The 18,127-nt window shown below is 46.5% G+C and overlaps 1 protein-coding gene across 4 annotated transcripts in view; it reads left to right on the forward strand.

Moving 5' to 3' along the window:
- Nucleotides 1-18,127, forward strand: part of RECQL4 (RecQ like helicase 4) — a 409,056-nt gene that overhangs the window by 112,476 nt on the left and 278,453 nt on the right. For all 4 annotated transcript variants that reach the window (XR_011278686.1, XR_011278685.1, XM_069621818.1 and 1 more), the window contains exon 9: nt 16,778-16,894. Coding sequence is in view for 2 of the 4 variants with exons in the window: in XM_069621818.1 (XP_069477919.1) it covers nt 16,778-16,894 (117 nt within the window). In the remaining 2 variants the exon portion in view is untranslated. The remainder of the gene's footprint in view (nt 1-16,777; nt 16,895-18,127) is intronic.

Consider the following 18,127-nt stretch of genomic DNA (forward strand, 5'->3'; position numbering starts at 1 on the left):
AAATGGAAGTCATTACCCTTCTGCCTGTCAAAAACTATACTTAATATGGCAAGTGCCCGAGCCAAGTATTGTATGTTGTGTTTGTGACTGATTAGAGTCGCAACTAAAAATACAAATAATTTAGACAAAAATTGTCCTTGTGAACAATGTCACTATTGTGTTTACTGTGAAATCACATTCTTGATATTAATGTAAGTCTGATATGTAATTATGTTTTTGAATTATGTATCCATGCAATTATGTTACTACAGCAAGAAATGTGATCATGTCCATATAGCATCCAAGATTCAAGAAACAATATTTGCGAAATTTCTTATATATCAACAGATACTAAGAAATATATGTCCACCTGTCTGAGCAACGAAGCAACCCGGACTGTAGCCTATTCAAGTATATTTATTGTTTAGGGAAATGACTACCATTTTAGTATCTGAGTTGTGTCCCACACAGTTAATTATATAATAAAAATACTTCCAATTCAGTGTCCGTATTAGTCCATATAAGGTCAATATAAGCTTACAGATGTCTAGCCTCCATCGTTCTCAGATCCTTCTCTCTGTCATTGCCTCTGGTTAGTGGCTTGACATGGTCGATGGCTTAGAATTTCACATTTTTCTTATCTTCAGTCCCATGCATTTCAAGCCAGTGTTGAGCAAGTGAGGATTGAATGTCTTTGTTGTTGATGGAGTTCAGGTGCTTCCTTATTCGAAAGCGGACCTCCCTAATTTTGCTTCCAACATATCGTTTTTTACAGTCACATACAATAGGATGTGCCCCATATTTATTGCAACAATTAAAGAATATATTCACATGTATAGTCGTCCATTTTAATGATCTTAAAATGTCAAAAAGATGTTTTGAATTATTCTCTGCGTCCTTTATCTAAGGATTAAAATAGGTATTTTTCACTTCGTGAATGGCTAATTTATACGTTTTAGCAAGACCTTTTCATGTTATTTTGTTGACTTCGGCTTTAGATTTTTGCCAGACCCGTTGGACCTGTCGTTTATTTATTTTTTGAGAACTCCTAGGTCTGGAGTAAACCAGATATCATGACAGGGACCATCTCGAATGGTTTTCCACCTCATAGGGGCAACCAGGCCCAGCATGCTGGTCAGTCTTTCTGTATGAAGTAGCAAGAGTGTATGGGGATTCTGAATCCATAGTGGATTCCATAACTTCGTTAATGCTCCCCGAGAGCTCACATGCTTTGATTTTCTTGAGGTTCTGGTCCGTTTCTTCTCCAGTTTGTCTGGGAGCTGGATGTAGAATTCCACAGATAAGTGGTCCGACCAGATACATGATCTAGCATTGTTAATATTAGTATTGAGGTTACGAGATGCAACCGAGTCCAATATTTTACCTTTAATATGGGTCACTTCATTATTATGAACCGTAAATGCAATTTTCTTTATATTCAGTTCTAGCAATAGGGCTTCCCTATCTGCAATGTCTCCTCGCCATCAGTTTTAGTCGCCCAGCAAGACAGTAGCACAGTTAGGCTTATTTAGTGATCCGAGTATCTGAGTGATATCTTCATTGAAGCTAGGAATGTCTTCTGGGGGCGGTACAGAAGGATGAGGTTTATGTAGGTGTTGTGGTTGGGAGTGAGTTTAAGATGTAGGATTTCACAGCCACTGCAGGTACAAGGTACCTCACAGAGGTGGAGCTCCTTTCTTGCTATGACCACAACTCTCCCTCCATTCCCATGAATCAGGTTCTGAGAATAAATGACATACCCTCGAGGGACAGTTAAATCAATTGTAGGCCCGTTGTAGTTCTTGAGCCAAGTTTCAGTAAGACAATGACTATCTATTTCTCATTATGTAGTCATGGATATCTGTGGCATGTTTATTCAGTTCCATGTAATAATGTCGCCACAAAAAATCGCCATACAAAAATATCGCCGAAAAATTGTCGTTTTTTGTGGTGATATTATTGCATGGAACATGCAGGGGACACCCCCGAAACCCCCAATACATTTTTTTTTTATTTTATATTTTTTTATGCCCCTGTCGCCATATATATGCTCACCCAAATAATATCGCCGCAACATTTTCCCGGCGATATTATTTATGGCGACCATATATCTGGCGATATTACCTGATACCGTTTATTCAAGGACCTGGTATTCAGGAGAGACAACTTGATAGTATTCCCCTCAAGGATTTTCACTAATGGAGGTGAGCTGGGGATATTGCCACCCTCGGAAAGATCGTATGAGACTAAGATGTACTTAGATCTATCTATAACAGTGGGGGCTGTAGTTTGGTTCACTGCTGGAAGGCCTGTACCCTGCATTGGTTCAATAAGCTGATCAATGTCAGCAGCGAAGAGGGTATCGCACTCATTGTCGTGATGAAAATGATGAGGGAAAGAGGATCTTTTAAAACTGTTTCCACATCTAGGGGATTATTAACCCCACAAAGGTCTTTTTGCCCAGCCAAAAAAGATGGAATCTCAATACCTCAAGCCTTCGGCCCATCGTATGTACAATATAGGATGATGGGTCAGCAGCCACTGGCTGGGAATCGATTTTAGCCAGGGCAATAGGACCAAGAGACCTCGGTTTCATAATGTCTGCAGTGGCAATGGCTGGCACACTTTCAATAGTTGCAGCTGGAAAATCCTGATGGGTCACTCTGACATAATTATTTACAATTGTTTCTTGTGTTGCTTTTTGTGCAGCCAGCAGTAAACCAAGTCCAATATAGCGGCCCATGATAAATCAGGGAAGCTCAACGTTTAACTAAGGAAATGGGGAAAGAAAACGGGCAGTTTATGCAAAAATAGTACTCGTTAGAAAAATGGATCCAGCTATCTCGTCCAGGCGACCTGCTGAGCAGCGGGCTAACTTGTCACTTGACATGCCCCTGCACAAACCAGCTCCAATTCGCCAGCGTTCACGCACCTGATCAGGTTTTTAAAATCACCAAAGCACACTGGGATACATAGTTCTTCAAAGTATATTAGATGTTATTTAAGCAACAAAGCAACTTCCTAACCAAGGATTGCTACCGAGCATTCAACGATAAAACCGAGCGCAGAGCAAATCAAATCAAAGTAAACAGAGCCAGCGCTGCAAATTAATTTTGGCAAACAATACTGGTTGGAAAGTTCAGGTATGGTTGGAACTTGAGCTCTTTATTACACTTATTATTTTCCAAGTGTAATAAAACAATAAGAACAAAAAGCACCCTCCCAACCCCCAGTTATGCATGGTATCCAATAAGCCAACCCCGCATTCTTACAGGTTAATACCATCACAAACCTCCCTTGCACCGGATGTGATCCCCATTCCACACATCACCACCTCGCCTCCCAACCCAGTGCTTGCATACAGCTACACTGATAACTATGCAGAGTCCAGAATTAAGCTATCCCGAGCATGTGCAGCCTGAATCGGCTCTTCTCGTCTCGTGCTCTGTGGCTTGAGGCCTTCTGTAATTTTCCTTGGACTTATAATATAATTTCTACATGCTTGTGTTATGCTAGGTAACCTATAAGTTAGTCACACATGGTCCTAGCAGGCTCCATATATACTCCTGTAGTCCCATAGGATTACTTTGCATAAGCATCTGCAAAATTGCTCAGGATCTCTTGTTGCCTTGCGGCTAATGAGAAAAATAATAAAAGCTTTGACAGTATGTATATGTATCCGTCCTCTAGCTATAGAAATGTGTAAGCATGTTCTTCGTGTATGCAACTGTTTTGTGTAATGCGGTGCAGGTGTGCGAGTGTGCTTCATGACATGGTGTATCTGTCCGCTTTATGGCTTCTTAGTTTTTAGTAGATACTGTCCATTAGGGTATTCCCATCCACAATCTCTGTTGTCTCACCTATACCTGTAAGAACGTGCACTGGATTGGGTCTGTATGGTTGATTGAGGGGATATCTTGCCATGTACGTGTCATCAAACTGTGCACTTGGGGTTCGTCCAAAATAAGATGGGCGACTTCGAGCGTTCATGGCTCTACGTCCTGTCATGAAATTGGGAGTGATTAGGGGCATTCCCAGGACTGTCTCTTCATTATGGTGAAAGTTCCTGTACCAAAATGTTCTGCTGTCTGACCCATGGACGAGCTCGCCCACGGGGGCTCTTCCCAGTGCGCAGCAAAAAAAGCTGCATCCTTGACAATTTCCTGTGTCATCTGCCTTGGCCGTCACTGGGCAAAGAGCTGTCATGGGTAACTGGTTTATAAACCAACAGAGGACTTTCAACACAGGGAAGCTAGTCATCAACGATGCAGATGAAGGTAGCGCTCGGATTAAAGAAAGGCTCATTCATGAGCAAACATCTGTTAACGGGCAAGGGGGTTGGTCTTCGGCGACAATGTCTATGACCCTAAGATACCATCATGACAAAACAACCATCCGGTTTAATGGGTGAGGGGCTATCTATCGCGTCACCGTTCAGGAACACTCTACTGCTCATATTCCTCCTATGTAACCAACGTCAGTCATCTCTATCATCTCTTATCTGGTCATGGTTACCAAAGCGTACAACCTTGAATATGACATCTTAGACCATCCTTTTGACCAAGTTCATGCTGGAGATTTTCCCTCGCAAGAGGAGGAACAAGAACTAGTCATGCCAACTGAATTAGATTATTACATTGCATTGCGTCCCAATATGAGTGGCTTAAGCCTGTGACTATTCTAAGGGCAACGGATTCCACAAGACCCAAGTCGGTATGACCCACAAACAAGGATCAGGCCGATAAATCCTCCTCTGAACAAGAGGCAGGTATTGCCTCCAATCCCCAGAGTCTGGTCCTGTACTGGTTTCCCTTTCATGAGAGATTTGCAGGAGGGGGGGCACTGGGGGATCAACATGAGGACTATGATGAAGATCCTTTCCAGCGTGTAAGATACGCCCTACCTTTTTAAAAATTCTGCCTGTGATGAGTGGGGCAACTGTATGTCCTGATGATCAGAAGAAAACCCCGCCTATTTCATCAGCCTCTCCCAGGAAGACGTTGCATCCTTTAATCTTCTCATTTCGAAATCCTCCAACCAATTTAACCCCCAAGAACATGAGCAGGAGAAAAGGCTAGTACTGTACCCTCTGTAGAGGATAGTTACTGCCTGTTGGGAGTTTGACTGAAGTCCACCTATGGTAGCACTATGGTAGACTCTTCTTCTTTTAGTGTACAGGGCTCCAGTTTTTAGTATAGGCTTGAACTAACCAAAAGAGGTCTGGTAGCTATGGCTGAGCAGACAGGCTTAGTCTATGAGGGAGAAGGGCTGTAGTAGAGAACAAAGACCTTTCGAGCACACACAGTCGAGAAGACACTTAACGCATCTATAGTTATATATAGATATTTATTATACAGACTAGGCAACATTAACTTCACTTTTCAGTTCAAATAAGAGAATCTTTTAATCATATATGCAGTAGGACATTTGCAGTTGTAACTCAATTCAATAGTAAACCTTAAGTTGGAATGCCGGTAGGGGAAAGAGTTTCTTCAGGTTAGCAAAAGTATTCATCAACCATCAATCATAAACTGATAAAACTGGTAAGTAAAATAACTTTTACTCAGACGCTTGAACATCCACATGGATGCTACCAGCCCTTATTCAGGACACTTTGGCAACATTTGCGATCATTTCTCTCTATTCGTCCCTCTGGCCCGACACGCTCTGCGGAGCACACCTTGGATGTTCGGATCTCCTCAGACCTCCCCTTCTCTAACCCTCTCACCACTCCTCTCTCTTGGAGTGATCACGTTCTCCTTTCTTCGCAGCTCTCTCTCTTCCCCGTTGGTCGGGCCAACTCCAGCACTGCCATCTACCTTCTCAGTCATCCGACCCATGAAGCGTGTCAGTTGAGACTTTTGCTGCTACTTTCTCTCCTCCGCCTGCACCTTTGGCTGACTCGCACCCTGACACAGCCCTCTCTAACCTTCATCTCTCTATCTCTAACACTCTGGATGTCCTTGCCCTGTCATGAGGATCCGCTTGAAGCCCAAATTCAAGTGCAACTCTTGGTACGATTCGGACCTCACCGCCCTTAAACGCAAGTGTAGGGTGGTGGGGAGGAAGTGGAGGGCCTCGGGCGCACCCCCTGACAAACTGGCCTGCCGCCTGCTCCAAAGGCAGTACAGAGACGGTCCTCTCTAAGAAGAGACCCTACATCCAAGCACGCATCTCTGCGGCATCGAACGACTCGGCTGAATTTTCAAATCTGCAAGGAACTGGCCAATCCTGCTGTCTCTACCTCTCCTGATCCCTCCCAGGCCCTCTGCACGGTCTTGGCCTCTCATTTCACTACTAAAACTCAGGACATCCTGTCCACCCTCTGTTCCTCTGCATCCTCTTCCTCCTCCTCTACCACTCCTGGCCCGTCTGAGGCCGTCTCTCCTCCTCCTTTCTCTTACTTTCCCCTGTTCACCCCTGACAATGTTTCTAGACAAGTCAGATCTATGAAAGTCTCAACAAAGCATGTCCTCCCTTGCTCATCCAGAACGATCAAGGACCTCATCGACACTCTTGCTCCAGCCTTGGATGATTTCTGCAATCACGCCTTTGCCACTGGAACCTTTCCTCCCCTTCCCCCCATCCTCCTGTTAAGCACTCTCTTGTGCACCCCCTTCTAAAGAAGCCCTCGGCCAATCCTTCCTCTCTGGATAACTGTCGCCCGATCTCCATCACTCCTTTCCTGGGTAAACTCTTGGAATAGCTGGCCATCTCCCAGCTTAATATACACACTGAATCTGTTGGTTGCCTTTATGACCACCAGTCTGGCTTCAGAGCTGCCAGAAGCACAGAAACTGCTCTCCTGAACACCTGTGAAGACTTGCTCTCCAATCTTGATTCTAATCTCCCTCTGTCCTCATTCTCCTTGATCTATCCTCTGCTTTTGTCACGGTCAAACATGCCATCCTGCTCAATCGTCTCTGGGACAACCTTGGTGTTAATGATCAGGCCTTAGCCTGGTTGACCTCCTTTCTCACCGACCGACCCTCTCCGATCCAACTGGCGTCTTTCCTCTCTATCTCTCTCTATTATTGTCGTGTTCCCCTGGGGTCTAACCTCTCTCCCTGGGTCTTCAACCACTACCTGGCACCCCTTACCCACACATCACTACTTTCTGCTCCAATTTTCAATGTTATTCAGATGACACTCTGCTCTCTTTCAGGATCCCCTGAGCCACCTCTGCTTCTTCTCTCATACCAGACTGTCTGGCCGCAATTCAGGAATGGTGTGCCGCCAATGATCTCTGCCTTTATGCCAGTAAGACTGAGATCCTCCTCATTGGGTCACCTGCTCCCTCCTTTCCTTACTCTCTCTGGCCGCCTACATTGGACCCTCTTCCTGCTACTTTATGTGAGTCTAAAAACCTTGGTGTCATCTTCGACTCCACCCTCTTCTTCTCTCCTCACATCTCTAAGAAGTGATCAGCAGCACCTCCTCAGAGATATTCTTCCTTTTCTCAATTTCCCCCCTAGGCTCACTGTCTCCAGAGCTCTGGTCCTCTCTAGACTGGACTATTGCAACCACCTCTTTCTGAATCTGCCTGCAACTACTCTTAGACCTTTACAACTTATCCAGAACAGGACTGCGAGACTTGTCCTTGGCCTCAAGCCCAGGGAACATATCTCTCCAGCTCAAATCTCATCACTGGCTCCCCATGGCTGCAAGGATCAACTCAAGACTTTCTGCATTGTCCACAAGGCTTTCTGGGGCCTGGGACTGCTCTACCTCCAACGTTCTCTTCCAAAATATCTTCCTTCTCGAGCTCTCCGCTCATCCACCTCCAACACTCTGAGGGTCAGACGCTTCTCCAAGCAGAGAGTAGGGGGCAGATATATTTCCTCGCATGGGGCATCCCTCTGGAACAGCCTCCCTGCCTCTCTCAAAGTTGAGCAGAACCACCTGTTTCCGGAAGCAACTCAAGACCTTCCTTTTAGCTTCCGCTGTCTCTCTTCCTCTCCTCTGCTGATGCACCTGACTGCTCTGCACACTGGTCACCTGGTCACCTGTGCAAACTGAGGAACCTATTCCTCGTAAGGATCGGTGGGGGCCTAAAGATGGTGGAGCCTTAGGCATTGTGTTGATTCTGGGATTTTCGGGGGTGGCCAAGACGCGAGTCCTGAAAAGAGGTTTGAAATCTTGTTGCAAGATGGAGGAGGTGCCGCTGGAATAGGTTTTGGTCAAGATTTTCAAATAAACCCCAAGGTATGAGCAGAATGGACCACTTCACACATTGCACTTGTCTGTAGTTATATGCTCCAAGCAGAGCGAAGCACCAGTAGTCCTGCCAATTAGGTTGCTAAAGTCAGGATGAGTCTAGCATGGGGAAGTCAGGAATTGCAGAAGGGTTGGGACTTTGTCCGCCCGCCCCAGCTTTTTACTTCCAGACCTGAAGTCTGGTTGTTGGTATTGAGATTATGGAGGACAATAGCTGCTGCGCGTGTGAATACGATGAACTTGATGTCTCTGTGCTTCACTATCTTGTGCACTACGAGGAGGACAAAGTCTGCCTAATGAAATGGGAAGATATAGTTCTGGCAATGTCAGTCTTCGTTCTTGAGCGGGTCATAAACCTGCTTGCCGAACAGCTCCACTCCATCACACTCAATATCCAGAACCATTGCCTGGACCTCAGGAAGAGAATAACTCATCTAAGCCTGCATACATAGGAGTGCCTTTCAGCAGTCTATGATGCAGACTGCATCGTCAATACATAAAAAACATCAGGCATCCGGTAACGCCCAAGACGACCAGGCAAGCGGAGGATCGTGAATATTTCCCGGGAGTTGGATTTGGTGTTACTGTAAAGAGGGCTAGAGCTAGAGACTCCCTCCCCTCCCCAGCCAGCTGGCGAAACAAGATGCCCTCAAAGAAAAAGTCCTCTCCAAACAACAAGCCAAGCTAGCTAAACCACCACCATCCACAGCCCCCAGCGCTTTACTGACCCACACTTGCGCCCCTTTCAACTTCCACCCTGTCTCAATCCCAGAAGTCACCAAGATCATCAATAGTCGCAAAGCCTCTTGCTGCAAAGGTGATTATCAAAGACTGTGCGAGACACTTACTCCAGTCATCTTAGCCATCATCAATGCTTCCTTCGCATCCAACTGTGTGCCAACCTCCCTAAAGGAAGTGTGACTCCTTCCGCTACTCAAGAAGCCCTCCCTCAAACCTTCCATGCCTACAAACTATTGCCCCATTACTACGGTACCCTATCTTCTGAAGGTCCTGGATCGCGTAGCCTACATCCAGGTTCAACATTACCTCGAAGAGAATATCATCTTGGGTTTCTGCCAATCAGGCTTCCACCCCAAGCACGGAATGGAAACTGCCTTACATAAGCTGAAAATTCAACTTGATGCCATTAAGGACACTGGCAAACTCTCCACAGCATTTGACTTGTTAGATCACGAAACTCGCTGCTCCCAACTCGCCTCTACAGCCAACTTTTCCACATCGGCCACCAACTGGATTAAATCATTCCTAGCTGACCGATCCTCACGTGTATTATCAATGACTTTTCTACCGCACCCACTCTTGTCGCCTGAGGAGTTCCCTAAGGTTCCTGCCTCTCCCCCACTCTTTACAACATTTATACGAAACACCTCTTTGACCACCTTGACTTCCTCGCCATATCATATACGAACTACGCCAACGAAACGCAGCTCTTTATCCCCCTTTCTGGTTCATACACTCGGGACTCGGACACCATCAACTCTGTGTATGAGGTTGTACAAAACTGGATGGCATTTCACCTACTATGCCTCAATGACGATAAATCCTCATCGTCGACTCCCACTCCATGCTATTCAATATAGATCCAGCCTACAAGGAGTTTACCATTGATGGAAGCTGAATCCCCACCTCTTCTGCAACCAAAATACTAGGCGTATACCTGGACTTGACCCTAGACCTCTCCCGGGAAAGTGAACTCGATTGCCTCATCAGCAGCCTACGCCGCCAAACTACTCCACCCCAGTAAGCCATTCCTCTCCACACCCAACCGCCTCTCTATTGCAAGAGCCATCACAGGAGCCAAGCTTGACTATTGCAACGCCTTATTCACCGCACCTCCGAGCCCAACATGAACAAACTACAATCTATTCAGAATAATGCTCTCTGAGCGGCCATAGGTCTCTCCAAATTTGACCACATCTCAGAAGCCAGGAGAGATGCTCACTGGCTACCTATCCGTGAAAGGATACAATTTAAAACTCTATTCTTAGTCTACCGATGCCTTTCTAACACAGCCTGACCTACCTCTCACGCTGCATGGAGAAATACTCCCCCGCCTGACCTCTCATATCTGCAAACTGTCACTTCCTCAAGATCCCCAACTTCAGTCGCCTCTTGGTGGGGCACAGGAGCTTCCCGGTCATGGCCGCCAAATCTTGCAACAATCTCCCACCAGCCTTCAGAAAAGAACCGGCTTACTGGACCTTCCGCAAACATCTAAAGACCTTGCTTTTCAACTAACTCTGCTCCTCCTAAGACTTGTCATTCTTCCTGATGCATTTGCCCCTCTTTTCTCCACCTCCTCCCCCACCCCCTTAATGTAACTAGCGTCTAAATACCACAGGGTTTTGTGCACTGCAATAAATGCAAAAATAAGTAAATAACTTCTAAATTCTGCCCATCGGTGTACTGATGGCTCTGTGGGTATTCACTAATTACCTTGCCACTATGGCTTCTTATGACTAGTTGATGGTGCATGTCTTCCATCAGGCCCACAAAATGGTACTGGCTATCAAGGGGCTGATTACAACCATGCCGATATCCTGGCGGTAAATCCACCAGGATACAGGCAAATGGAATTACGGTTACTGCCACTCGGTCCGGCCGATTACGAGTGCCGGTATGCAGCGTTAGTCCCCATTCCATGGAGTCCAGTAAGACTCCATGGGGGACTTTGCTGGTATTACCGGTGCTTGTAATACCAGCGATTTTTGTCAGTAGGGTGGTGGAATTACTCCCCCGAACCCCCTCATCCCAACCGGCGAACTCGTAGTTGCCCTGTGCGGAAACGTGCTTGTGTACGTTAATGTCGGCACGTTAATTCTGCACTGGCCAACTGTAATGAGGCCCATTGTCAGCATTGTCTAAACCTGGTTTCCCTATCAATCTAGAAAGATGAAGCCTGTGACCTCTGCAAGAAGCATCGTTTCTGTATGCGTAACACAAGGATGCACCTATCGGGGCTGAACCAATCATTACACCTCCATAATTCAACTTCCGTAGCAGAGACTTTTGCACAGTCGGGCAGTACACGTTGTTGCTCGACCACATGCCATGTATATGCCTCGCTCCCCAGTGCAGGATTTCAGTGGCATTGCTACAAAAGACTCCCTGAGGGTACAAATTATGGTTGATTGGGAGAACCATGTGATCCTGAACAACAAGGTCTGAAATAGCAGCTGTTAGTACTTAGTGGCCATCATAGAACAGCAAATATTTATTGTATTTATTGTTTGCTTGTTAGGTGCTTATACAGGAAGTAAATACTGTTTCAAAGCACCCACAGAGCAACAGGGAGGGGACAAGGGATGAGAAACAATTTAAAATGCATAACAAATATTAAAAACAGTGGGAGGGACAAACCTACTATGCCTTGTGAGTGTTCAGAATGTATAAGTGCAGAGGGGAGAGGGAATGGAATAGTTGCTGGGGTGCTTATGGGTGAGCAATGCAGGGTTAGTGTGAGCGAGAGTGAGAGAGAGAAAAAAAAAAAGGGGGGTAAAGCGGGAGGTCTTGTGGATCTTCCAGAATTTAAGAAAGTCCTGTCCAAGAGGGAGGGGGAGGCTGTTCCAAAGAAGGGAGCTAACTGAGGAAAGCGGTCGACCTCCTGCCCTCTGTTTAGCAAAATGCTTTACACACAAGGAGTTGATGCAGTAGGAGGCTTCTTGCCTGCTGCGCTCTGCTCCAACTTCCAGTGCTATGCGGATGACACTGAGCTCATTTTCAGGCTACCCTCAGCCACCTCTTCTCCCTCTCTCATCTCTGACTGACTGTCCGTCATCCAGGAGTGGTGTGCTGCCAATGATCTCTGCCTTAATGCCAGTAAAACTGAGATTCTCCTCATATGCACACCCACACTCTCCTTTCCTGTCACTCACTGGCCGGCCTCTCTTGGCCCTCTTCCTCCTCCCACCTCTGGGGCTAAAACCCTTGTGGTCATCTTCGACTCCACAGTCTCCTATTCTTCTCACATCTCCGATGTCTCTAAGAAGCACACTACCAGCTGCACCTCCTCAGAGGTATGCTTCCTTTCCTCTCTTTCCCCTAGAAGCTCACTGTCTCCAGAGCTCTGGTTCTCTTTAGGCTGGACTATTGCAACAGACTTTTTCTAAATCTGCCTGCCTCTACTCTCCGCCCTCTGCAACTCATCCAGAACAGGACTGCAAGACTTGTCCTTGGCTTCAAGCCCTGGGATCGTATCTCTCCAAGACTGAAATATCTGCACTTGCTCCCAGTGGCTGCGAGGATTAAGTTCAAAACCCTCTGCATTATCCATAAGGCCTTCTGCGGCCCGGGGCCCCAATACCTTCAACTCTCTCTTCCTAAATATCTTTCTTCTCGAGCTCTTCACTCTTCCACCTCCAACTCCCCCAGGGTCAGTCGCTTCTCCAAGCAACGAGTTGGTGGTAGATCTTTCTTCAGCTGGGGCCTCCCTCTGGTACAGCCTCCCTGCCCCCTGAAACTTGAGGAGAACCATATCTGGTTCCCGGAAGCACCTCAAAACCTTTCTCTTTGCTTCTGCTTTTTCCCCTGCTAATTTCCTGGCTGAAACTGAAACTACACTGGTTACCTGGCCACCCTCTGATCTCGGGCCCTGGTCCCCTCCCCCATCAGTCGCACACCTGCACTGCATTCCTATCAACCCCCGCACTTGGGGACTGTTTTTCTTTATCTATACAGTCCCATTACCAGCACTTGACATCTGATGCCTGCACTTACCCTTTACCCTTGCACTTGCCACCTGCTGGCCAAACTTCACTTATTATTTATTCTATTATCCCATGTACTGCACTGTACCTTCCTTCTCCCCCCCCCCGCACTTTCCCCTTCCCCCTTCACATGCACGATCTGAATGACACCCGGCCTAGTAGGATCGTTGTCTGTCTTCCCCATGTTCCCCCTCCATTGCCTCGTCGCGCCTTGAAACACTTGTGTATTGGCGCGTTATAAATGCCTTATCATATTAAGTAAGAGAGTGTTGCAGATAGTGTGGACCCGGGCCCAAGAGAGCCTTGTGGATGATAGAGGGATTTGAATTTAATCCGTGAAGCAACCGGGAGCCAGTGAAGACTTTTTAGGGCAGGAGAGATGCGGCCCCTGGGATTGAGGCCAAGGATAAGTCTTAGCAGGAGGGGTCGTAGAGTGGAAGTAGGTCGATTCAGGAGGAGGCTGTTGCAATAGTCGAGCCTAGAGAGAGAGAGAACCAGGGCTTGGTTAAGATTGAGCTTCTGGGGGAAGGTGAGAAAAGGTAGAATTCCTTTGATAAGGAAGAGCTGAAAGTGGGACTTCTTGGCAATGTTCTGAGTGTGATGGAGGAAGGAGAGCGAGGAGTCAAAGAGGACACTGAGGTTTCTAGCTTCAGAAGACAGACCCTTTCAAAAATCTTGTCCAATCCACCCTGTTGTCTTAGGTATACCAGAGGGACAGGGGGTCACACTGCGAGCACATCGTTCTAGCTCCCAGGACCCAATGAACCCTCCCCCAGTGCACAGATGGAGGACTCAGCCAAGGGCAAATTAGAACTGTTGTTTATTACACAAACGGACTGGGATCATACAGTACAGTGAAAATCTCCCGGACTCTCAACTCCTAAGCCTGTGTCGGACCTTTTTGTTCGATTTCTTCGTCCCAGCATGGGGCTCTTCCCCATAAACCTACGAGAAGAAAGGATTGGGTAGTTGTAGTGGGGTGGTAATGCCTATGCATGGCATCTATAGATGTTATTCCATTAGTCCTCACAGGTGGCTTGCCTGCCCCTTCCCCAAAAACGATCTATTACATTGTTGCAGGGCCGCAGGATTACCATTGGCCCCTGCCCTCTGCTACCCACACCTGGATTTCTGTTCCCTGATTTGCTGGAGCTGGAGCTGATCTCCCCAGGCCTGGGACCCAGCTCTGTTCTCAGCTCTCAGTCTTTCTCATCACCTTGAGAAGGTGAACTTTGTTTGTTCCCAATGTAACAGTCGGTGCTTCCACTTTTGCCTGTGAGAAGTGCCCTCAGTGATGCAACATTGTTAAAGAATCCATGTTTCACTTATTGTTGTGTTGCTGAGAACTGTTTGTCTTCCCGCTGCGGGTGGATGACCATTGTCTGGCTCGGCTGCACCACATGGATGAGGTCCGCGAAATTGAGCTCTCTAGTCTGCAGTTTGAGGATTTATTCTGCTTTTCTGCAGATCGCTCATAGTCGCTTAGCTTTGGAATGTGCTGTTTGTCTCTGACTATGGCTGCAAGCCATGGCCTGCTGTTTTTTGCAGCCCAGTTCTGCTTTTCTTCACCTCTCGTTCTGTGGCTTGTGGCCTCATGTAACCTCATTGTAGTTGTACTATGATTTCTATATTACTGTGTTATGTTTTGTATATGTTAGCAGTGTTCGGTTCTTCCAAGCTTCTTATATGATCCTGTAGTTCCTTAGGGTTAGTTACGGTAAGTGTCTGCAAGCTTCCTCTGCATCTATTCTTTTGCCTTGCGTTCAGCGTTTCCGCACTTAGCTAATGAGAACAATAATTAAAGCTTTTGACAGTATGTAGATGCATCTAGGCAGGTGCCCTCTATTAAGCTTGCCTACGTGGAAAGCAATGCTGCATTTGGTGCTGCTCTGCCGATATTAATCCTGTAGTGGTTATTTATTTATTGGGGTTTTTATGAGGCACTCACTGCGAGCAATGTGGCTTCAAAGTGACCCCAGAGTAAGGGAGAGGGTAGCACAATCAGATTTTCGAGTCTTACAAGAACATTCAGATTGGTGAAGTGCAAAGGAAAAGTGAGAAGTGCTTATTGCCATATCTGCTTCCTTATCTTCTTCTGTTTGTCCAGAAGAGACTTCAGGAGTCCCTGGTGCAAAGAAAGTTCTCTGCCATTTCTTACACCACCAAGGCGGTGCACCAAACCTTCTGCTTTTTCAGAATGTAGTGAAGCAGTTCATGGGGTTGCCTTGACGGATGTATACGATTTGGCTGTGGCACAATTGTTCGTTGCCGAAGACAATTTTGCAGCGGCCAGATCGGACCAAATTTAAACCCTCCAATGCCCCCAAAACACTCCCCCACACACACCCTACTTACTTTTTTGCTGTCCTCTTTGTTTCTGTCCCTGCAGTGTCGGATCCGTCTCTCCTCCGAAGCTGCAGGGTCCGCTCTTCTTTTCATTTTTTTTCTTTTTTCCTGTCCCCCGCTTCCAACCCTCCAGAAGTGGGGGACACCCCCGCAAACCCCACTTGCCATGTTTGGTAGTGATTACTCACACTGATCGTGGGATTGGCCGAATTTGGCCAGATTTACCATACGCTCGTTTGTAAACGATCAGTTTGGGTAATACCGCCTTGACTGTATATGGCAACTGAATACTGTGATCACCAAGCCCATGAGGCCACTCTTTGAACCATCAGTCGGATTGGAGATGAAGTACCTTTCTTGGTAGTTTGTGTCAATCACAGTGGCTGGAAGGGTGGGTGCCATGTGAGTGTCTGCCAAGGAACCTTTCATCACCTTTCATTGTGACTTGATAATCCTGATGGCTCCCCCTCAATCCCTTCCTATAGTTTCGGAATGTTACCTGAATAAAACAGTCTCCTTATCTATTTGCGACGCTTGTTCACCAATTAAATGGGTACTACAAACATTAGGCGCTAGTAGGATGCTTTGTTATTGCATAGACAGTCTGCTTTTGTGTAGATGGATCAACTCTTTGTGCCTTATGGTTCCTCCAACCAAGTACGGGCTCTGTCCGAGCAGGACATTAGCCGAATGGGTAGTTTCCTGCATCACATTCTATCACAGGGCTTCTAAAAGGCCTATCCAGCGCCATGTACTTTCTCAGTGGGAGTAGAGGTAGAGGAATTAACACTATATCGGAAGCCTGCATTCTTATCCAGGCCATCTGTCGGTGGCCCATGGTGAATGCCACACATACGAAACACTGCTGCCTTTGGGCAGGTGCAAGAGCCAAGGCTGTGGTGGCTCAAGGTGTAATGCAGCATATGTTCTGCTAAAGGTGAGATTAGTTACAGCCCCACCCACTGGCCCACTCTAACTGTACTGCTTTGTGCCCTATTCTAGGCATGTGACTCAATGAAAGTCCAATGCTGCAGAAGAAAACTTACTTACCCATAACTAGAGTTCTCCAGCATCAATACCTTACAGAGATTCACATGCACCTGCCCTACTCCCTCTTTAGGCCCGAGTGACTATAACTATGCTTTACACTGTGTGTCACAGAAATCTCATAATTGTCTGGGTGGGTGATGGGGAGTAATGTGGTGGTTGTGGGGGCGGCTAGATTGTCGTCGTCGTCCTTGTCAGGAGACCAATGACCAAAATGATGTCTACAAAATGTTGCTCCCTGTGAATTGCAATGCCAAATGCATGCCAGGGCAGGGTATTCTCAGCCTGTGAATCTCATAACGATGGCAACGCCGAAGAACCTTAGTTACAAGTAAGTAATCCTTTTCATGTGTCCCTCCTCCAGTGTTTCCTTTTTATCATCCACTAATGGCAGCCCATCCGCATTGTCCTTGCAAGTGTCCTCATGTGGCTTCCTCTGATTGTGCTTCTGCTCCCTTTAGGAGCCACTCCTGTTCTGCTACCGGTGAGTGCTGAGGAGGAGGAAGGAGAAGAGATTGTTTTACCAACCCTGGAAGAAGTGGCTCGTCTGACAAACACGCAGCTCCAGACATCGGCAGGTGAGTGTAGTAGGATGAGGACATGGTCCTGTAGATTATTGGTGGGAATTTTGCTGGTTATTGATTATATGGTCCTTGAATAACACCACATGCAGTTTGTTGATGCGTTGACGTGGGTGGCTGATCAAACTGATGTCTACGAAGTAACTCCATGAAAATGTAACCAAAGGACCTCTCGCTGAAGATCCAGAGTTTTGGGCTCACCAAATTGCTGAATGGCTTAAGCAGTGAGTTGTGACTATTGGAGGGCTTTCATTCCCTTCTAGCACTAAAAAGGAAATGTCCTTTTCTTGATTATACAGGTTCTAGGTGGTCTCTGCTGTTCTTTATACTGGTGGTGTCCCGGATTCCAAAGGTCTCTGTTTAGTCCCTGTCTCTGTTTGCTCCCTTTTACAGTATTCCGTAAATGAATTTCTATCTCCATTATGGTGCTGTTTATCTAGTATTTAAACAAGCCAGAGTTGTCCCTATTTTGAAAATTCAATTCTAATTCTCTCTGACTCTGCTAACCTTGGACCTATTTTTATACTACCTTTAAAAGTCTATGATATGGCATTTGATTGACATTGAGATCGCGCAAGTGCAGGAGCGGGATGTATACGAATTGTTCGTTTGACAATTGCTCGAATTACAATTGACCTTTTCACAATTGACCGAATTGTGAAGGTCAATTGTAACATATATGCGGGGGGAAACCCCCCGCAACCTTCCACCCAACCCAAACCCGCCCCAAACCCACCAAAGCGAGAGATATATATATATATATATATATATATATATATATATATATATATATATATATATATATATATATATATATATATTCGGTCAATTGTGCATGCGAACAATTGCAAACCAACAATTCGGGTAATACCCAGGAGCGGGGGGGAGGGGAAAAGTGCCTGGGGAAAGGGGAGGGGGACAGTGCTGTACATGGGATCAAAACAATAACAAGAAGTGTGACCAGCAGGTGGCAGGTACAAGGGTAAGTGCAGACAGCAAGTGTCCAAAGGTGCAGGTAGGGGCACTGTAGGGTTGCAGATACAGACCAAAGTGCAAGGGTTGCCAGGAGGCAGTGCTGTTGTGTAACTGGGTAGGCAGGGACCTGGTCCTGAAATTAGATCTACCACCAACTTGTTGCTTGGAGAGGTGACTGACCCTGAGGGAATTGGAGGTGGAGGAGCGAAGAGCTCAAGTAGGAAGGAAGGAAGGAATTTATGACAAGAGAGTTGG

The sequence above is a fragment of the Ambystoma mexicanum genome, chromosome 5q (assembly GCF_040938575.1).
Source record: "Ambystoma mexicanum isolate Mex_15411 chromosome 5q, UKY_AmexF1_1, whole genome shotgun sequence".
Taxonomy (NCBI): Eukaryota; Metazoa; Chordata; class Amphibia; order Caudata; family Ambystomatidae; genus Ambystoma; species Ambystoma mexicanum.